Source organism: Hypanus sabinus, chromosome 28, assembly GCF_030144855.1.
Source record: "Hypanus sabinus isolate sHypSab1 chromosome 28, sHypSab1.hap1, whole genome shotgun sequence".
Taxonomy (NCBI): Eukaryota; Metazoa; Chordata; class Chondrichthyes; order Myliobatiformes; family Dasyatidae; genus Hypanus; species Hypanus sabinus.
Genome location: NC_082733.1, coordinates 23,145,214 through 23,168,739, shown reverse-complemented (window position 1 = coordinate 23,168,739; position 23,526 = coordinate 23,145,214). Strand labels below are relative to the sequence as shown.

The 23,526-nt window shown below is 38.6% G+C and overlaps 1 protein-coding gene across 7 annotated transcripts in view; it reads left to right on the top strand.

Annotated features, from left to right (window-relative positions):
- mef2aa (myocyte enhancer factor 2aa) overlaps window positions 1-23,526 on the top strand; it is a 193,673-nt gene that overhangs the window by 142,462 nt on the left and 27,685 nt on the right. For 5 of the 7 annotated variants that reach the window (XM_059952709.1, XM_059952710.1, XM_059952707.1 and 2 more), the window contains 3 exons: window positions 8,668-8,805; window positions 12,863-13,082; window positions 14,693-14,746. In XM_059952709.1, the coding sequence (XP_059808692.1) occupies window positions 8,668-8,805; window positions 12,863-13,082; window positions 14,693-14,746 (412 nt within the window). Of the gene's footprint in view, window positions 1-8,485; window positions 8,618-8,667; window positions 8,806-12,862; window positions 13,083-14,692; window positions 14,747-23,526 lie in introns of all 7 variants that reach the window. The other 2 variants (XM_059952713.1, XM_059952712.1) reach the window with 2 other exon arrangements.

Below are 23,526 nucleotides of genomic sequence, written 5' to 3'. Positions count from 1 at the left end.
CTGATTTATTTTAATATATAAAACTGCACAACAGTGTGTTTAAGAGAATTGATGCAGTTTTAAAGGCAAAGTATGGCCACACCAACTATTGAATTGATTTAGCATTTTACTGTTCGCTGCTCTTTTTCTGCACAGCACTGTAGACCAAGCAGGAGTTCACTCAGGATGCTATGTGAAACCTTAAAATTTGTACCTAACAGAATAGAAGCCAAACTTTATATAGTGATTGGAATACTTCAATATTGCATCAATTGTTCAATAAATTGTACACCCTGCAATTCGTGTTTATGAGCATAAAGTCACTTGATAATTAAAATCAACCTTTAATTTTCAAAGGAAATCTGAAAATCCTGGAAAGATGGAGGCCCTTCTAAATATACAGTTGAGAGTTGTACATGGGCCAGGCCAAGATGGAATGATAAGTTGCCCTCTGCAAAGTACACAAGTGAACCAAGGCACCTTTTTACAACCATCTGAAAATTTCATGCATACTATTAAGGATCTAGCTTTAATTAAATTAGATTTCTCATCTACTGGGACTGAACTTGGCTGTGTCTTCAATTCAAAAGTCCGTGTCTACAAGTGCCAATTCAGAAACTTAACTGCAACACGAACATACCCAGTTGAGAAATTGGGTAGATCATTCCAAGTTTGCTTAATCAACTGAATGGAGGGAGAGTTGGTAGTGATGTGGTAGAATACTCTTGCTTATCCTGGTCAAAGTTATACTGAAAATACATCATGCTGCGGCATCCTGCAAATCTCAGGCTTCCTGAACTGAAAGAATCCCTGTTCCTTGTTGTTAAATAAAATCCAAGTTAACATCATTGACCTATTTCTTCACAGTTGTTAACGGCTTGGATAAACCAGAAATTGGGATGTTTTTGATAAGCTTCTGTGATCAGACTTCCTAGTTTTAACTGTTTAACTGGCCTGCTAGCCTTTACTTGCATGTCCTATTAGAGGGTGAAGGAGAGTCTGATTTTTAAAAACATGTTCTGCCTTTGTGTTAGTACAGTTTCAATGAAAATATTATTGCCTTCTGACATTCAACTTTGTTTAAATTCTGCAAGATATGATGTTTTCAAAACCTCTAGTTATGTATGACAACTCCATGAACACATTAATGGCAATCATTGTCTAATGCTGCCTCATTTTTATTAAACCTTGAAAATAAAAAAAAAAGTCCGTAGTAAACTGAGGCATAAATTGTTCAAGTCAGTACACAGGAAGTTAGATGGAAAGGAGGTCATATATATTTAAACCTACAAATAACCCACAGTCCATTTGTTGATAAAATTTAAAAAAAAAACTGATGGTATCTTTTTCCTAGTTGTAACACATCTTACCAGTAACAGTTATAAGAAACTGAAAGTCCAAGCTGAGGAGATGACCACTCAGTATTTTGATTGCTTTAATCTGCAATGGAATCCTATTTGGAACAACAAGAGTAGATATTTTTCAGCACTATGCAGTTTAGAGGATCAGTATAAAATGAGTCATGAAAATGCAAAGAAACATTGCTTTTCCTATTTGTTTTAGTGTTAATTATGCTTCCTCTAAGGGTGAGTTCACACTCTGCAAATTTATTGTCTGTACAAAGCTTCTCACCAGCGCTAATCTTGGAGTGTAAATTGGGTGCCGTGGTCCAAGATGAGTCTTAAGCAAAACAGATGAGCAATCTCTTCTTGGGAGTCGTACTGAGCTTCCTTCTGGTGTCAGATCAGCTCCTGATGCAAGAATCCAGAACATTTACACACTAACTACACTGTTGGTTTGGAGTCAAAGCACTTTGCACTAATTTTGCAATTTGGTTGTGACTGCAAGCTTCTTATTGTAGAGTTAATTATGTCGAATATAACTTAATATAAAAAAAAATTCAAACTGCGTAGTTGCTTATCAAACATGCTTTATAAGATGCCTCTGACCTGAAATGATAAATATTGTTGGTCGGAGAGTGGGGTACGGAGGGGTGGGTTAATGGATAGATGTTTTATTCAGCATTACTGCTTAGGGAAAGTAACCGATTTTCAGGTCTGGTGGTCCTGGCGTGGATGCTACATAGCCTCCTCCCTGATAGGATTGGGACTAAGAGTTCATGAGCAGGGTGAGTGTGATCCTTCATAATGTTTTTCATCACCTTTCTGTATATATTTCCTTAGTGACAGGTAGGCTGGTGCTGGTGATGCATTGGGTAGTTTTAACTGCCTATTGTTGAGCCTGCCTGCCCGCCACGATGTAGTTTCTGTAATCAGCGGTAATGTAGCATGTTTGGATGTCCTCTACGGTGTATCTGGAGACGGACATAAATGTACATGTGCGTAATACAGCTCTCTTTGTCCTCAACGTTGGTGAGATTATGTACAATATGTATTGGGACCTTGCGAGGTTGTGTGAGATGTGAGAAATTGCTTGTAGTTTCCACTGCCGAGCTGCCGATGTTTTAAAAAAAAGGGTGTGAGTGGTGCTATTTCTTCTGAAGCTGATAACCATCTTCATTTTGTTGACATTAAGAAAGAGGTCATTTGTCTGGTGCCAGGGCTGAAGCTTTTCCACCTCTTTGCATGTCATCTCATTGTTGTTGGTGATGAGCCCCACCACTGTTGTGTCATCAGCGAACTTGACAATATGGTTTGTCGGGTGTAGTTGTGTGAGCTATACACAGAGCCCTAGGTTCACCCTTGTTGAAGTTGATGGGGCGGGGTGGGGGGGCTGCTGTGTGTCCTAACTCTTTGTGGTTTTACGTCTTTGAAATTTAAGAAACAATGAGACATCTTTGTGAATACCATGCTATCATTCATAACTTGTCTTTTGTGTGACTTTCAGACAATAAGTGCAATGGACTAACTTAAACCAGTCTTCCAATAACTTATGGCAGTATAAGAGTAATAATTCTGTGGTATTGTATAAAAATACTTTAGAAAACTGCATGTACCTTTTAATTTTATTGCTATTTGAGGCAAAATTATTAAAAAAACACAGAATTTGCTATTCTAAGAAATTGCTTTCTTACGTACATTTCAATGAACGATATGAAAGAACTACATATTGAGTCCTTCCAGAGTAATCAGAGTTTGCCTGTTCTACTCCAAAGCTTGTTACTTAAGTGAAGGTAACCTAGTCTGCTGATGAATCTTTCTTTATGCCATTCTGCTTATCTTAGAGGGAAGATGCTTGGTTCTAACCTCTAGTGATTCCCCTCCGGGCCCTTTGTGGCAAAGAGCCAAGAGATGGCTGATTTTATGCTTCCAGCCAGTTGCTTTAAGCATGTTGGCAGAATATTAAGTCGTAATAACTTGGCATTGGAAGCTTTGTTGATATGTACAGGGTCAAACACTGGCCTGACCACCATTTTATAAATATTGACCCATGAATGCCAGTTGCTGTCTCAGACAAGTATCTATAGCAAAATCTTGATTGTAGATCTGCCAAAATGTTGATTGAGGAGACTGCTGCTGGGGAATAAATTAGGAGACCTTTACTTTTGGCAGTCATGCAATCCATTTCAGTGTTGCTCAGCCATTTCCACGGCCAGATTAATCATGACGGTCTTTGTCTGAATTGACAATAATGCATACTCTGGCACTCAGTGTTTATTTTTACCCCCTTCACTCTGTTCTCTTCTCTGCCTGTTCAGTCACCACGGCTGGGACGTAGGGTATTAGGGAATGAGACGGGTAAGGCATTTAGATCTTGAGGACGTCTGGAAGCACGCCAAAGGATATCAGAACGTAAAATGGATACTACTTTACTGAGGTTCAGAAGAGAACTGCTGGCTTTCAGCTATTCCAACAAAAATAAATCCCAACTGGAGTGAATCCACTAAGTTGCACTTGCTCTGTCACAGGTGGTGCTGCATTCATCCCTCCTTCCCATTCCACATGGAGACCAGGTTTCCAAACATTACACTGGGGAATCATTACCCAGTATCGTCTGGTAGCTCTTCCTGGGTGGGATGTACACAAGCAGTCATTTCATTCAGGATTTTCAGCTTGCAAAATAGGAGGAATGGGGAAGATTGTTTTTAATTATTTCATTTTAGTTATCGCTTTTGAAATATTCATGTTATTAATTGTTTTTAAATAAGTTACTTGAAAATAAATTAAGCCTTTGACAAAAGTCAAAGTTTCACCCCAAACTTAACCAGTCAGGGGCATGGCAGAAATGGCACCACACTGGTTTGCATCTTGATCCCTTGCCTATTGTCTCCAGGGTAAGTTGGGTCAGTATGATTGTCTTTCCTTTGGTCCGGATGAGGGGCCCTCGCCTCGAATGGGTGAGTCCAGCCATTGGTATGGATCCATCATGATCCAACCTAACATGGGAAATTCCAGCTCCCATATTGTTGGGGAAAAGATCAAGTCACAAAGTGCTCATCAAGAGAGAAGTGGAGTGGATTTTCCATTTGGCACATCAGATGAATTTGAAAAATACACTGCAGGCTTTGCAAACGCTCGAGTGATGCGCAAGTTACTTTTCCATTTCCTGCTTAATACATTGTCGCATCAAATTCTTATTTGGAATTTGTCAGTCTCAGCAAGAACACTGATCTGGCAGTGTGGTGCTTTCTTAAAGAGGTACGACAATATTTATACTGTAATAAATTGTTAAGCATCTTTAATATTAATATTGTGGTAGGCTGTGGACCTCATTAACAGATTATTAATTTATATCAAAATGTATAAAAATGAGCATGTTGTGTGTATTATGGACAATAAAGAAACTAACCTGAAAACTAGGGTAAAGTTTTATGGATAACATAATTTAACTAGCAACTGTGAGAATAAGCATGGAATTGTTCGATTTGTTACAGCGCCTGGACTTTTACCCCAAGGTTCTCCCCACTACTTTAGAGCAGGGGTTCCCAACCTGAGGTCCACGGACCCCTAACATAATGGTATTGGTCCACGGCAAAAAAAAAAGGTTGGGAACCCCTGCTTCAGGGCGTTTATGGGCATATACACATGTAAACATTCTCTTTTTTCCGGCCCTGGGGAGGCCGGAGAGGATTGGAAGTTCCCAGCAGCCATTAGACCTTAGCTTGTGTAGTTTGGTTATGATTTGCATTCCTAAATTTAATGTAACATTGGTACAGAAGGCTTCTTGTGGTTTGTTGCGGGCAGTAACATCAGTTGCCTGTGATGTAGTACATTTACTATTTAGTTCCATTGATCATGATATACCTGATTTAACTGATGGATGATCAATGAAGTTGTTTTCTTTAGTACCTGCTGTGCATTCTGTCCTCAAACTGTTAACTCCATTCCTAATCCTGGCAACCATCTGAAACTCTCTGACTATATACAATCTCATTTGACTCCAAAATAAGCTTCCATCCACAAATCCTTGCCAGCAGTAAGGACACTTTATTTTTCTAAAATTAGCCCAGCTAGTCTGTTGTTGAAACTTTTATCCCTTCCTTTCCTATTTCCGGATTTGATTATTCCAAAGCATGCTGTATAGCCTTTCACATTCTCTATTCCATATATTTGAGGTAATTGAAAACTCCTGCCAGTGTCTGATTCAGTTCATGCTGTACAATATGTCGATGATTTGGATGACAGAATTAATGACTTTGTGGTCAAGTTTGTGGACAATATGAAGATAGGTGGAGGGGGCAGGTAGTGTTCATAAAGCAGGAGTCTGCTGAATGACTGAGACAGATTTGGAGAATGGGCAAAGAAGTGACAGATGGAATATAGTATAGGGAAATGTATGGGCATGCACTTTGATAGAAAGGATAAACTATTTTCTAAACGAGGAGAAAATTCAAAATCAAAAGGACTTCAGAGTCCTTGCGCAGGATTCCCTAAAGGATAACATGCAGGATAATATGCAATGCAAGGATAATATGCAATGTTAGCATTCAATTCGAGAGGCCTAGAATATAAAAGCAAGGATGTAATGCTGAGGTTTTTTAAGACATTGCTCAGACCACACTTGGAGCATTGTGAGCAGTTTTGGGCCTCTTCTCTAAGAAGAGATGAGTTAGCATTGGCGAGGTCCAGGGGAGGTTCATGAGAATGATTCCAGGAATGAAAGAGGAGCATTTGATGGCTCTGGGATTGTACTCACTGGAGCTTAAAAGAATGAAGGGGGATCTTAAACCTATTCAATATTGAAAGGCATTGATAGAATAGATGTGGAGAGGATTTTTCCTATAGTTGTTCAGTCTAGGACTAGATTGCGCACCATTAGAATAGATGGGCATACATTTAGAACAGAGATGAGCAGACGTTTCAATAGTGAAAAAGTGGTGAATCTGTGGAATTCATTGCCACAGACAGCTGTAGAGGCAAGTCATTGAGTATATTTAAAGCAGAGGTTGATAGGTTTTTGATTAGTCAGGGTGTCAAAGGTTACAGGGAGAAGGCAAGAGAATGGAGTTGAGAGGAATTATAAATCAGCCATGATAGAATGGCCTAATTCTGTTTCTATGTTTTATGGTCTCATTCATCTGTCTTTTTTTTTTGAGTTACATTAACTCAAACTTTAAAGTTCTCAGTTTTTTTTCCCAAGTCTCTTTGTTGCCTTCTCCCCATTGCATCATTTTCTCTAGCCCTATAAGTCTCTGAGAAATTATTTCCTCAATTTGGCTCTTTTGAGCATTTTGATTTTAATTGCTGCATCACTGGAGCTGTTCCTTCAGCAGTTAAGATCCTAATATTTGAATATTTTCCTGAATCTCCTCGTATCTGTTCTTTTTCCTCACTGAGGTCCTCCCCAAAATCTACCCTCAGGACCAACTAAACTTTTGCATGCCAGCCCTGATATTTATTTCAGTTGTCAGTTACTGTATGATAGCATTCTGGTGAAGAGCTCAGGAATGGATACATTCCAAATAAATGCAATTAGTTAAAGCTGCTTATCTATCTCTACCTCTGAAGACAAACTTGTGCAATTAAAAAATTAAAGCTGCTTGTATGGTAAGATTATTAACACAAGAAAGTCTATAAATGCTGGAAATACTGAGTTCCTCCAGCATTTTGTGTGTCTTGCTCTGATAAGATTATTTTCCTTTAACTCATAAGCACCTAATACTCTACCTCTATGCATCATTACATTTTTGATGCAAGTAATTGGCTTGTAACCATATGTAATAGCCTGCATCATTTGTGTAAGGTGTGTTGCTATTGTCATGCTTATTTAGGTTAAAGAGAACGACTTCTGGGTTTCATTGCAGATTTGTGAAGATGTTCACTGGCCATGCAGCCATTTTGTCATCTTGTTCTGCTCCCTTGTACAGATTCCTCCGCACAGCTGGCAAATCCAACACATGAGCAGAAGATCCAAAGGTTGCACCTTCCTCACACCATTTAAAGCTTAGTTACATTCAAACTAGTTTACAGTTTGATTTTATTAAGATGCCTTTCTGCAAGGGTGCACATTGATCCTTATAGGGTTTCACACAGGAGAATCACCCCTAAAATAAACAGTAGGCCGTAATTTCTTGATGTCTCTCTCTCTTGCCACTCTCCCCTTTCATGCACCCCCAGGTCTGTCTCTCTTGCCCCCCACCCCGGTCTGTGTCTCTTGGATACCCCCCCCCATCCTGATCTGTCTCTCTCGCTCTCCTCCCCCCCCCCCATGCTGGTCTGTGTCTCTCAACCTCCCCCCACCTGTTCTGAGTCTCTTTTGCCTCCCCCGGGGGTGTGTGTATCTCTCTCTCTCTCTCTTTCCTCCTCCTCCTCCCTCCCTCTCTCTCTCTCTTCCTCCCCCCTCTCTCTCTCTCCTCCCCCCTTCACTCCTTCCCCTCTCCCCCTCCCACATCTCACCTTCCCTTTCTCCCCCCCACCCCCCCCCAAGAGCATGTTCTCATTTGGCTGCTAATTCTGCTCTCCATGCCTTCCACTCATTCTCAAAGACATGCTCCGTTCTAACAGGAGTGCCCAGTAAGATACCTCAAATTTGGGAATTAGTGATTATGCAGGTTCTGAAGACAGGAAAACTAATCTATAGCACCTGTTCTAGCAATCCCTGTAGGCTTTATAAACTTGCATGAACTATAATGAAATCGCCATCTGTGAAACCATAGCACGAACCAGAAGAAATCAACTAGCAACTAATATGAAAGGGGGTTGAGAATCCACTGAAGTAACGGTGCTGGGGTCTCCTTCCTGATGCCTGATACCTGACTAGTTGATTGAGTGTTAGCTAGAGTGCCAGAATGGCAGTGTCGGTATGACATCTGTCTTGTAGAGAGAATGATGTGCTTTCCTTTCATATTTCTGATGTATGTGTGCTCACATTGAGTCTAGGGTTTTCTCTGATGGAAGTGTGTGCATCCACAGTATGTGCCAATATGGAGTCATGCTGTTTTGAGTGACGCCCAAAATGTAGAAGCTATCAAGCCTGATTTTTGCACCCCAGTAAGCTTTGTGGTGGTGGTGGTGGGAGAGGGCATCATTACTTATTAAACTATCAGTGAACAGTTATTATCACAGCAGGTTTGTAGTTTTGTGTGAATTTTCCAATTGTATTTCAGACCTTAAGAAAGAAAGGACATAATGACTGTGATAGCCCAGACCCAGATGATTCTTTTGAGCACAGTCCGCTCATGGAGGACAAATACAGAAAGATTAATGAAGATAATGATGTAATGTTCAAGCGATATGGTGTAAGTACCTTCATCTGGTATTCTTTGTGTTGATTCTTTAAATCTGCTAGGCGCTTAACAAGAAAGAACACAGAGGTTGCGACAGTCCGGAGCCTGACTCCTCATACGTGCTCACCCCCCACACAGAGGAAAAATATAAAAAAATAAATGAAGAGTTTGATAACATGATGAGGAATCACAAACTCGCAGTAAGTAGATTTTGGCACGTGGTGCCCTTGCTTGAGAAGACTTTGATTTCCTTGCTACATTATTGCCTGCTCTATGACTGAAGAAGGCTGCATGAAGATCACTGAACGTGGTGAAGCATAACATAACATAACACAGCATAACACCTAACTTGCAAAACGTGTACCTAATCTCAGAGGCTGATTTAGAACTAACTTAAGCCACCTAGAATCACCTTATCATTGTTTGAAATTTTAGTTATTGCATGCCTTGAGCATTATTAAGACTTCCATCTCATCATCACCCTGACACATGATAATGCGGTGTGTGCGTGAATTAAAGAACAAAATAATCTTCTTTAACGTTTGCACTGGGCATGGTGTGCGTTCTAAGCTGTTCCACACAGGAGGAGTCTATTTGACCCACCAAGTCCGTGCCACTTGTATATTTTTAGAAAAACTATCCATAATGCATGATAGTTTAATGGTTAGCGTAATGCTGCTTTAGTGCCTATGACCCAGGTTCAATTCCACCACTGTCTGTAAGGGGTTTGTTTGTATGTTCTATCCCATGACTGCATGGGTTTCCTCCAGGTGCTTCAGTTTGATGCCACTTTCCAAAGGTTAGTGGGTTAATTGGTCACATGAGTCTAATTGAGTGGCATGTTCCCATTGGGCTGGGAGGGCCTGTTACTGTGCAGTATCTCTAGATAAATAAGTAAATGATGCTGTCACCCAGCACCAGTGCTCAGCCTTTTAGATAACTACCCCACAAGTTTAAATGTGTTGAGAATTTCTGCCTTGACTGCCCTTTTAAGCAGTAAATTCTAGAACCATACCTACCCCCTCTGATGAAAGGAAAATCCTTTTCTTCAATCCTCCTATCAATTTCTTTAAATCCACCACCACCACCCCTTCAGATTTTGTCCCCTTCTGCAAGTGGAAATCAATATTTCCTATTTTTTTTATTCAGGTTCCTCATAAATTTGAACAACCCTGTTTTATTTTCCTCATCCTCCTCTGTTCCAAAGAAAATGATGCCAGTTCATCCAATCTCAAAGTTCAGAGTTCAAACTTCTTTTCCTGGCAACGTCGTCAACCTCCTACACACATTTCTTCAGTCACACGTTTCCTGTCACATTGGTGACCAGATCTCCACACAACACTCAACCTGTGATCTAGCCCGCTGAGCATGCAGTTTAATAATCTCTTTGCCCCTTTTTATAACCTCCTTGTGCTATTCCTTGTCTTCTGTACCTCAGAGAATAATGCAAAATATCATACACGTCATTTTGTATTCTCCCCTATTGTCACTCATTCCCTTCCCTTCCCTCATTGCTCCTCCTCACAAGCATTACCTCCCAGTTTTCTGAATTAATCTTTGCTCAATACACCAGACTATCCCCTTCTTGCTATTAGCCACACAAACAATGCTTGAGCCAATGTAGTGAACTGCAAAGGAGATTTCTTACAGGTTTGTAAGTGTACCTTGGATGTAACCAGGTGTAACCTTGGATGACAGTTTCTTTGATATTTCCTTATTGTCACAGAAGTCTTTTCAGCCAATTAAGTCTCCTGAAGCAATCCCTTTCCCCAGTAATTTTTCCTGTCATGTATTTTCCTTGTGTTCCACAGTGGATCCATTTACTTTGCATCAGAGTGCAGGAAACTAGGAAGGTCCGAAATTCCACCCTCCCCCCGGTCCTTTCTGAATTAGTGAATCCTTAGACATGGAGTGAACATCATTCTCAGCATGTGTGAAAAAAATAGCTGCAAGGTTTTGAAATCTACTAACCTTTCTAGGCTTGTGAATGAGGATGTGATTGGGCACAGCTGTAAGAGCTGTTAACATGCCCCGCCTGGTTTGCATGTGAGGAATAAACAATCAGACCCAGGTGTTTGCGTGCAAAATTGCGCCCCAGTGTGACTGCCTTTCTCAGGAGAGTGTGAGGGGAGATTTTCATTGGTCACTAGCCTTAAGCATATGGGGGAGTGTTGACCACTGCGCCCACCTCTACACTTAAGTGTCATTGACAACCCAGAGGCGGATGTGAGTAAAGCCAGCAGGTAATGATCTCTAATGCATCCCCAAAGACCTTTCTTCCCAAGTATCTGAGGGCTCTGTGTGGAAATTATACCAACGACCCGCAGATGCTGAGTTGCACTGATTTATAACGTTAGTTTTCCAGATACGTGTGGGTGGGTGTTTTCTGACTAGTAAATCTTTAAAGTTTTATTTAGTATCATTCAATATGAAAGAGTGCAATAGGAATGTTACCACAACACACAGTTCATAACTGTAATTACATAAGTTTAGACATACTTTCTGGGGCATCTGTCAGTTTTTAAATGTTAGCTTCATGTTTCCGGCCTTTAAATGATCTGCGGCTGATTGCAGAATGGAATCTAAAAATGTTACAAGCAAGTAAGCAAACAGATTAGTTCCAGTTCGCCAAAGTATAATTTTTCAGTTTTATGGTGCACTGCTTTACCTTTTGAATCTTTATTTCTATGTGCATCCTAAAATGTACTGGGTTATTTTATAGTAAGATGGTTCAACGCAAGAATTTTGGAATTCGAAACTTGGACCCAGAATAATAATTGTGCTTGTAGGCTACTTCTAATCTGGAATTTCATATCCAGTTCATATTTTATTCCAGATTGTGTTAAAATCAAGGAAGCTTGCTGCATCTCTACTGTAAAAACCGGTCAAATAAAATTTGATGTCCAATATAGCTTTGTGATTTTCCTTTAATGGCTGTTATTTTGCTCCAGTTGATGATTTGTAAATTTAATTTTTCCATGGTTCCCTGGAAACTTTACATTTTGAAAAATATCAATTTTGAATATAAATGTCACTTATTAATAACTTTGCCACAGTACAGTATGAATCTTATTATTATTACAGAATTCCTGTTTTATTACCTGACCTAGAATTTTACTATTTTCCTTTATAATTGTGGTGCTTGAGAAATATTCTTAGCTGTGGTGAAGTTGCAATGATGTATTTACATAAAAGCTAACTAATTTTTATATTTTCTATTCATTTATGCTGATGCATAATTTCATGTTGCACTGGCTCATAAAAAAATAATTCTACTTTGGAGGATTACGTTTTTAGCACTGAACTGAGTTTGCATAATCTGTACCTTTGCGCTGATTGTACTTGGAAATAGATAACACCAAAACTGGAAAAAAAAAGTGCTTCCAAGTCCCGAATCGCACAGACACCAAATTGGAAATTAGAATTCTATATTTAACAAGCTTAGCAATCTTATCAAAGATATTTTAGGCATGTATTATAGAGTTCCTGATAAATAGTACAGTAAATACTGTGATCTTTAATTTCGGCAGTATGAATTGCTTGGTCTATATGCTATTGCATGGTCACCAGTGATTCATTAAGTTAGACAATTACCCATGTCCTCTTTGGATCAGTATTAAATGATTAAATATTTAGATATTCAAAAAGCTTAGATATTTGGATATTGCAAAATCGTCCAAGGTGATTTTAAAGGAAGAAACATTAATAATTACATTACCTTCACGTGCATAAGATAACTAGTAGACATCCAGCATTTTTACTGAAAGTCCAGCTGTTCATTCACCAGAGAAAATTGCAAACTCATGGGTTTATTCTCACATCTGTTTCATTGTGACATGAGAGCTTAGAAAATTGCTTTCGATGTGAAAGTATAGTCGATGTTAGACAATATCCCTTTAATTCCAGTTTAATGAGGTGTGAGATAGCAACAACGTATATATTGAAATATTTAAAGCCACTAAGCACACAAAGACACTTTATAGAAATTGAACAAAATAAACTGAACTTTATTTATCACAATTATTTTGGAGTATGGAAATGGTAATGGTCCTTGAAAGGCTGGACAACTGAATATAATAATTTGTGTTTGTGTTCAAGGTTGTATATTGTGCTTGACAAATGGGAGATTAGTACTAGCTGTACCACTTTAGGAAATGTGGATTTGGTTCTAAAAATTTAATACGTATTATGTTGAATACTTCTGTTCATGAAACTGTTAACTGTGGAGTAATTCAATTTTCTTTAATTTCTTTTTAGCCTGGTTTGCAACCTCAAAACTTTGCAATGCCAGTTGCAATTCCTGTGAGCAATCCAAACACGTTAACTTACAGTCACCCAGGAAGCTCTCTTGTAACTCATTCATTGGTAACCACATCTATAACAGATACCAACATGCTTTCGCCACCCCAGGCTACACTGCCCAGAAATGTTATGTCACCAGGTGCCCCACAGAGACCTCCGAGCACTGGTAATGCAGGTACCTGTCTTTCCATTGTAATGATACTGCTATGAAGAAAACAGAAGGACTGTCAGTTGGATGCTGTATGTTGGCGTAACCTTTTGCTGTGGGAGCTTGCTGTTCTATAAATGAGAAAGCCACTATAAACTAGAGTAACTTACTGACTTACTATCTTTCAACTCATCTAAGTGTTTCATAGTAGTTTACGTTTTTTTTTCCAAATAATGCTATACGGACATTTTCCACTTGTGTACTTTCAAACTAGGAGCCTTTTGCTTTGGTAGCATTTAGCAGAAAATTAGCACACCACACATGCATATTTCCAGCCAATGTGGTTGGTACACCCTGGAATCTCTGATCTGGCCTTTAAATTTCTGCCTTTTGCTGTTTAAGCTGCTGTTTTCAATTGATAAATCTGAAGACTCAAAATAGCTGGTTTAAATAAAATTTTGTTGTAAAAGGAACTCACACACATACATGGAACTCAGCAGGTCAAGCAGCACATATGGAACAATATCAAATTTGTTGTAAAAGCATCAGCATACATGTAGAAATCTGAGAAAACATTCCCCTATTCTTTAGTCCTTCAAATAAAAATTTGGAATTGAGGCAGCATTCAGAACTGAAAGGATTGAGCAAGTTTATCACAACAATCTGTTTTCAAAAGGGGTTTGAATTTGCTCAGTGGTATTGGAGTATGCACATGTTTATGAAGTTATTTCATCTTGAATTTTAACAGAGGTCTTTATAATTTGTTGCCACCTATATTAAGAATTTGTACAGGGCCGGTTATCAGTCTGGCAAAAATTTTAGTCCTACTTTTATTTTGTACAATACCTATTTGTGTTGCTCTTTCACTGAGGTTAGTTGGTAGCTCTCATTATCGCAGACACAAGTGTAGAGCTACGGCAATTGCAGTATGTTCAGTTCGGGTCTTTAAGATGTAGCATTAAATTTAAGATGTATGTATATACTGATTATTCCACTTCCTTCACTCCCATAGCTGCTAATCAAAAGAAATATATTGACTATGCACCCTGAGAACCTTGTTTCTTTATAAATAAGACATGAAATTTTTAAATTGTATCTCCAGGTGTTTCTATCAGCTTCATATTAGTTTTAAATTGAGTGAGAAAAGCTAATCACATTCTTTGAGATGTATAATGTTACGTAATGCAATCTGAAAAGTAAAAGATTACTTGCTAACTATTACATACACATTAAATAGAAAGTCATCATGATGTTTTATGGAATCAATTTCCATACTACAGTAACTAATGTTGCTTTATAATGTACATTCTATATAATGTACCTTGACGTATAACTAGTTTCTGAGCTAATAATCTGTAATTTTATTGTAAATATTCTAGTAATCATTGGTTCTATATAGTTTTAGATATTAACCCATTCAAATGATCTGTTTAATAGATAGCTTGAAAAATAAGCATTCTGATTTTCAGAAAGAATTGATTTATGGTGAAGAAGCCATATTTCATGCTGTAAGTAAATAGAAATTATCTTGATGTTCCACCCGGAAGAGTGAGAGAGGGCGTGTGTGTATGTGTATGTATATGCTGCTAACATCTGCCTCTGTTTAAAGATTGGATCTCACTTTTGTTTTCTTTTAGGTGGAATGATGGGTGACCTTACAATGCCAAATGGTGCGGGTACTAGCCCTGTGGGTAAGCATAGAATCTGTTCTTGACTTAATACTTAAAGTTTTGTTGAGCTTGAAATCACTGAAATTGGAAAATCATTGTTGTGATAATTTTGATGGTACAGTACTGCAAAATGCAGGGGAGAACGAGATTTAAAACTAGCTGCTGTCTGACTTTTTGCTCTCGCATATAAGATAGTGTGGAATCGTCTCGTTCCTTTAACTACTTCATATAATCTTGAGTGGCAGTCAATGAGACACTGAGAAATGTTGCTTTTAATAAATGTGTGATAATAAATGTTTTTTTGTAGAGATATTTCAGTCTAGTTTTACATTGTAGAGTTTTTTTGGGTAGAGATATAACCTACAAAATTATTCTGGAGGGGTTCCCATTGACAGGGACACTCATTATTTTATCATTGCTCGTGTCTCTTTAAACTTAAAGAAAATGGCAGGCTGGTTATCAATATCACATCTTGTAATGAATCTTTCACTCAGTAACTTGGTAAACAAGATTTAATTTTGACGTAGCCCACTGCTATTTTGCGCATACAATAGCAAACCACTTCACCTGACCCAACAACTTATAAGAGGCAGTTAGACAGGCCCATGGATTGGAAAGGTTTAGAAAGTCACGGGCCAAGCACTGTTGCGTGGCACTAAAGTGGATGGGGTATCTAGATTGGCATGAACCAGATGGGCTGAAGGACCTGTTTTCATGCTGGGTGACTCTGTAACCTACAACTCTAAAGTAAACAAAGTACAGCAGGATACTACAGAACTGGGAAGGTTAAGTTTGTTACTGATGAAGACAAATGGCTTTAACTTGTTACTGCTTGGATCTTGTATTGAATTGTTATGTTATTCATTGAATCGGGAAGATCTGTGCACACATCTTGCTAAGTTATTTACAGTTTCTGTGTGAAATTCCATAATACAGAGATTAACAGTTTCCCTACTTACAATAATTTTTATACTAAATTTAGTGCAATTTTTGTATTATCACACCCTACGTATTGCAAAATACTAGACATGAAATGTGTAGAAGATTTCAAAGCTCCATTTCCAAGGTATTTATGTATTTCCAAGGTCATATTATGTAATGGATAAAGGGTAGGGATGTTGGTAGCAACTCCATGTCTAACTCCACAAATGGTGGGAAAGCCTGTTTCTGCATAAATTGAAAAAGTCACTGGCCCAACATTAGTTGTCTTTTGAGAAGATGATGGTGAGCTGTTGACCTGAACTACCACCTTTCTGGTACATCTACCCCTAAAATGCTGTTGGACAGGGTGTTCTAGGAATTAGACCAGTCAATAATGAAGCACTGAGGATATACACTCAGTGGCCAGTTTATTAGGGACATCTTTACACCTGCTTGTTATTGGAGATTTATTCTTGGGAAATCATGTGGCAGCAACTCAATGCATAAAGACATGCAGACAAGGGGTTCAGTTGTTGTTCAGACCAAAGTGTGAAATGCGTAAGTAATGTGATCAAAGTGACTTTGACCGTAGAATGATTGGTGCCAGACGTGGTGGTTTGAGTATGTCAGAAACTGCTGATCCCCTGGGATTTTCATGCATAACAGTCTCGAGAGTTTACAGAGAATGGTGTGCAAAAAAACAAAAAAGAAATCCAGTGAATGACGGTTCAGTGGGTGAGAACACGTTGTTAAGGTGAGAGGACAGAGGAGAATGGCCAAACTGATTCAAGCTGACAGGAAGGCAACAGTAACTCAAATAATCACGCATTTCAGCAGAACTGTGCAGAAGAGCATCTCTGAATGCACAGCACATCAAACCTAGAAGCGGAAGGTTCCTAATAAAGTGGCCATTGAGTATATTTCCAATTCAGGATTTCTAATTTAAGTCTTCAATAGCTGAATGCTTAACCTGAGCGTATGTCACCAGTCCAGGCAGAGGGAGCAGCTTCATGACATCTAACATTCAATCTCTCAAACTAGCATACCTGAATGAGGCCAACACTGGGCATGGTATGTATATGCTCTGGTCAGAATGTCCACCTATATCAGAGGACTTGATATAACCTATTTGGCACTGTATGATCATTAAAGAAATAATGTAAGAAACTATTCATGAAGATTAGCACTTTTTGAGATGTGCAGCAGATGGTGCAAGATCTAAAATTAGACTATCTACAAAGCGACATTTAGCAGATCAGCACTGTTTAAAGATTGGCACTTGGAGTCTTAACATGTATATTCCAATTGCTTAGTGATTATTCAATAATACCTAAGCAACAATAAATCTATTCTGAAGTGTTTAATCCTGTTCTATACTTTGCAAATGTCAAATAGCGAAGACCTTTAAGTTTTGCATTGCTAAATTGAACAAATGTGAGTATTCGGTCTGAAGTCTCTAAAATGTTCCAATTGTTAGTGCAAGCCAATTTTGCAAAATGCAACTTAACACCCTATATTTTTGAAGTCTGAGCTTATCTGAGGGGTAAAGAGGATGAGGTTTGAGGGCACTGAAACAAGGACAAGGATATTCTTGCATTTATACCTAAGCTTGACAAGGTGATCAAAAATTTGAAGCCAACAGCAAAATGCACATAATTCAGAATGTGGTTAAGCACTGGTAGAGTAACACCATAAATGGCAATGGCCAACATGGCTTAATCGGAATTTATCAGACTGTTTCTTACTTCAGAGACTTAAATTAGACCAAAATAGTACAGCACTATGGAAATTCTTTAGGATCAGGATATGTTGTTTTGAAGGAATTGGTAACCAGAGTTTCCCCCTGCTTTGTTAGGTGGATGTGCAAAATCCTGGTATTATTTTGAAAAGATTAGGAGGCATCACCCTGACCAATGATTTATTTTAACCAAACTGCATGAAAAGAGGATTAGCATGTTGCTGTTGTGAGATATTACTGTGTGCAAATTAGCTGCCATTTTTTATATAACTTTATTAGCTGCAGAGTGCTTTGGGATATCCAGTAGTGATGAGAGGAACTAAATATATGTCTGTCTTCACTTCAATTTCACTCCAGAGTCTTTTGTACATGTATTATGATCTGCTTTGCATGTCTATATAAATTAACTATGCTAGTAATTTTATGCCCCAATAATACTAGAATTATATTAATATTGTAGAGTTGACAAATCATTCTTGATTAGGTGTAGGCATTATTTCAATTTATTCTCTGCCTACATTCATTATTACACAATTGCTACTGGATAAACATATCACAGTAAATGATCAGAAGTCCTTTCCTAAACATTTGCTGTACTTAAATGACAGTTTCAAATATGTGTTGAATAAGATAGGAGCTTTGCGTTTATTGCAAGGCCAGTAATGTGTACACTGAGTAGAACTTCTAAACCTCCACCAGGCATTTGCGCTATGTCATATCTTTCGGCTCCTGGTACACAATAACCTGCCAGCTCACTGTGCCTGTTGTATGCTGTGTGAAGTAGAACAGCAGGTGCATATTAAGGATGAATCCTGTAGCTGAGACCCCAGTGAGGCCCTGATGGATCATCAGCTGTTGTTTTCATCTTTCTAGTGAATGGGGAGGAAGGTTTTCAAAAAGCTCAGTATGCCAGCAGGGATGTGAGTTTAACATTTTTGGCATGCTTCTGCTTGTTGCCAGTGCTGTTGGGAAATGGAACCTGTCTCATGGTTTAAAGGGAAAGTATGTTGAGTAATAATTGGGTCTCTTTCTACATTGAAGAACCAAAAATACAAGTCCCCTTCCCCTTAAAACTGATGAACAATACAGTTACCTGCAACCTTTTACACACCTTAAATAAACATAAATCTTGATTCATTGCTGTTTAATTGTATCTAAAATGGAAAGTGGCTGATATCCATATTGATAAAGGCTACGATAACAAGGCTCTAGGATCCATCCCTGAAGTGGACAATGCCCCTTTACACTTGTATAGTTAAGGCCCATAATAGTGCTCAAGGTTCTCCCTTTCTGAAATGAGACTATCATGAACACAGCCTTTTCTGGGATGAATAATTAGCTCCATGTAAGCTCGCAGAACCATTCTTCGAAAGGTACCACACAAAGCTGCTCTTATCTTAAAGATTTTCCTTGCTATTTGCGATACTGTTGCATCATTGCTCAGGTTCCAGTTACATATCAGCATGCGTGCTGAAAGATGAATTGTCTGGAGAGAGATCTACAGCAGAAACCCGAGAAGGGAACTGTTGATACTAATTGAAGAGAGCGTGTTACTGGATCAACTTATCTAGTTGCCTTCTTGGAGAATAGTGTATTTTTAGTAACATGCATAATGAAAGCATCAAATATTTCCCCTCTGCTACCATGGCTCCTTCGTCATACTCCACCCAAGTACTCCTGTCATTTGGCAAACGATTATCTTTGTAACTTGATCTGGCCACTGGAAGCACAAACTTGTTCAGCATGTTTGCTTGACTGAAATTTTGTCGAAGTTCATTGCTGATCTTACTCTGAATAAAATTCCAGAATAATCTCCTAATTAAGACATCTTTCCTTATGTCTTCCTGTAGAGAAGAGGCCAGTATACTAAAGCCTGTTGGCTAAATTTCCCAATGGCGGGCCTCAGGCTGAACTGTTGAAGGTCCTCTGATGTTTTACCATGTACAGTAGATGATATTATACACAGTAGGGCAGATGCTGATCTCCCACTATTGTAGATATCAGTGAAAGAAATGATGGTGTGAGATGGACGTGTACTGGGAGGAAGTAAAGGCTAGATGATAGGGACATTTGGAGTGAAAGTAGGTCAGATTTAGTCAAGCAGGTAAGGGCGGGGACAGAAAGAGGCGTAGCATATGATGAAGATGATGATGAGACGATGGAGATTTAAGAGTCAGGTTAGATGGTGAGAAGCTTACAGACTGTGTGACAGAAACCCTGGTAGGATAAAGCCCTACAATCTTCTTTGGTGTACTTATAGGTTCCATCAGCATGGTAGAACTTTGTGCAAGTAGCATCATTCAGGCATTATATGTCCTTAATATCATTGTTCCTGGTGGCATATCATGCACAAAGGGTCAGCAAAACACTTGAGGCCACAGTTTCCATTTCTACCCTCCATATGGTCATAAAAGAATACAGGATCAAAACAGGTCCTTCAGCCCACTTGGTTGATGCCGACCACAGCATCTTCCCAGTTCGTCCCAGTTGCTCATGTTCCTCCCAAAATCCTCCAAGTCTTTCCCCTCCATGAGCCTATCCAAATTCCTCTTAAACATTGCAAATGTGCATGCCCCAACTAATTCTTTGCCAGCTTATTCTTGGTGCTCACTACCCTCTGTGTAAAGGGGTTACCTCTTGAGCCTCTTCTAAGTCTCTCCCTTGCATCTGTGTCCTTTACCTTCTGATACTCCTACCCTGGGAAAAAGCCAATGACTTATCCATGGCCCTCATAATTTTTATAAACTTCTATGAGGTTGCCTTTCATTCTCCAGTCCTCTGAACTTGAACATTTGGCCATTGCTGCTTTTGAACATGACTTAAAGTTAATTTAATGGCTGGTTCAGTAGCTCTCTTTGCAATGGTTTGCAAATAAGACTGTCATCTGTCAGATTAATTCTTTCTACAATGGGAGCATTTGGAAAAAAATGGTGCTTGGCAGATTGCATGCATCTCAGACTTCTTTGCTTTATGGTTTTATAGCAAGTTCTTTTAAATTCACAAGACTTGAACAACTGGAATCAGTTTATATTGGAAACACGGATAGTGTTAGTATGGAGAGATATGCACAGTTTATATTGTCAATAAATAGAGGACCTACAGTAGGTAATATAACAAAGTAGACAGAACTACAACCATTGTTTAGATCACCTGGCTTAAATCATCATTTCTGCAGCTTATTTAGAGGGACTGACAGAAATCAAAGAACATTTGTGGGCCAGATGGTTCTCCTGGTTGGAACTGAATCTCAGACAAATGGCTTGCAAAAGAAGCCAGAATTAATTAGACAAATGTAGAATTGTTGCAGGACATTTATGGTTGAAAGGATTTGCTGAAGCTTGATTTTTGTTCTCTGGATTGATATGTATTCCTTTGATTAGAGGAACATTTACAATATGGGGATAATTAATTGAAATGCTGAATTTTAAAAAATTCAAGCATCCTCCCTATGTAGGCATTCTCTTGAGTTCAACTGCCTTTTCAAGCATTTATCTTGGGGAATGTGCTTTGCCAGCCAAATGATCCAGCTGTTATAAGCAATGATAGGATTTGGTTTTCATTCTGATTATAGAATATACAGTATGTTATCACAGTTTTCTACCAGGTTCATTCTAAGAGGAAGTCTTAAAGATGTCTTTGTTAGACAGTTTTTAACATACAGCTATTATCACCTTTTCCTCATGTTTCGTTTCTGAATTTTCTAGCCTTAACTATACAGAAGAACTTGTATGTCTGGAGTTTTGTAATTTCACGATTAATGTAAATTCACAAAATTGCAGGTGAATTATAACTACACTTGCTTGCACTATCACCGGTAAAATCAGACATAATGTAAGAAATATTTTTGGCAATATCATGTTCTAATCAGATGAAGTATAATAATTTTCTAATGGAAACAAGACATACTTAGTGGTGAAGGGCACACAAAATATTCCTGGATAAAATATCTGGATAAAAAATGTACTCTTGTCACTGATCAGCTATAAAAAGACCTTTAAAATCATAGAAAAGTACAGCACAGAAACAAGCCCATCTAGTCCATGCTGAACCATTTAAAATTCTTACTCTTGTTGACCTGCATGGGGACCATAGCCCTCCATATCCCTACAAATTCAGACTTCCTTAAATCTTATAAATATTCTGATTGGCTTGATGTTCCTTATGTTCCTTCATTTACAATACATTGAACATTATTCATTTTGTTTGGCCAGCCTCTTAAATTGTGAGCAGGAAACAAGATGCTGGAGGAACTTAGCAGAGTGATAGCCAACACAAAATTCTGAAAGCCCTCTTGCCTTTATCTTTTTATGCTGACTGTTTCCCCACTGTCTTTCAGTCCAGATGAAACGTTTTAATCCAAAATGTTGACTAATCATTTCCATCCACAGATGCTGCCTGACCTGCTGAGTTTCATCAGCATCATTAATCCAAAATGTTGACTAATCATTTCCATCCACAGATGCTGCCTGACCTGCTGAGTTTCATCAGTATCATGCTTGTTGCTCCAGATTCTAGCATCTTCAGTCCGTTGTCTCCAACTTAAATTTATGAATCTTGAAAAGACAATATATTGATTTATCTCTGTTGACTTCTGTTTGGCATAAGACCCACTGTATGCAGAACACCATCTTCTATTTGCAAAAGTAGTCTTGTTCGCTGAGATTCATATGATTCTCAGGTATACATTCTCCTGCTCCCAGCTGTTACTGATTTTTCTAATGTTGTGATCTGAACTTTGCCTTTTGATATTGTCCTCATCCATTTTCTAACTCCTCACTTCAATTCATTCCTCTATCTCCATTCTCATCTCCGTGCCAACTTTCTGACCATGATGTCCTATACCCCTATCCTATCACATAGCATTAATCTGCACCCTAGGTTCATATATCTTCTCATCATGAAGCTTTTCTTTTTTTTTTCATCTTGATTTTGTTCCAGACCCCACTCAAAATTAAATGAGGGTAAAATTAAGTGTTGGAATTAATGCCTGCCCTAGACTTGCCAATGTAGTCTGGCTCAAACCCAGGCCTTGAGAACAAGCTCATATAAAAGCTCGCTTACTTTCAAAGTCATTGACGATCCATTCAGGTTCATCTGCATTTATTTTTGATCCTGTTGAATAATTCATGAGATAATTATCTTCTCTAGTTGCAGCTCATTCTCAGAATCTCATCATAATTACAACTTCAGTTTCCTCCTTTACCAGCTGAGTTTAGTTCTTACTGAAGAGGAAGGTTATTATGCAATTGAAGGTCACAACCTGCACCTGGGTTGAGTCACAGTCAGGTCACTGTTGGTCAACTTTAGGGATGAATCTGAAAATATCTAACAAAGTCAAACTGATTACTTGAGCTATTGAGAACTGATCGATAGTCACATCATATACACAACCCTGAGAGCACTTCTTGTGCATCATATCTTGATAATGGAGAAAACATTGAAAACATTGAAAACATTGAAAACATTGAAAGTCAGTCGTTAATGCTTATGATTGCAGATCTCACATATAGAATTTTCAAGTGAGGCGGGAAATTAAAAGAAACTGTATTTTTTTTAGTAAGTACCACATTTGTGAGATAGTGAAAGGAGTTCATGTTAATGCAATTAATAAAAATGAATAGTTAAGCTTATTGCAAGGAAGACAAACTAGACTGCAGGTGCTGGAATCTGGAAGAAAAACAATGCAGTAAGAACTCAGCAAGTCGACAGCATCTGTGGAAGCAGAAGGTATTAAATCCATGTTTCAGTTTGAAAACCTGCATCAGGTTGGGGAGAAGGAGAATGCCAGGGTATAACAAAATGAGGGAGGTTGGGGGGAGGGTGATAGATGATAAATGGAGCCTGGTAGGGAGGTTTGATGGACAAGTGGACGCAGGTGGATGAGGAGCTGAGTGGCAATGGATGAAACAAGTTGGGGACTAGTTGATGGGCAGATGGAACTGGGTCAGGTATTGGGTAAGGTAGAGATTGGTAAGTGAGCAGTGATTCCATAATAGGAAGGGGATGGTAAGTGGAAGTGAAATTTTAGTGGGTTAGGGTGGATGGTGAATAAAAAGAATCAGGTGGAAGCAGAAGGGAAGATGGGAGTGATGGGTGAAAGACTAAAAACTACTTCTGTGGATAGATACCCCAGACACTGAAA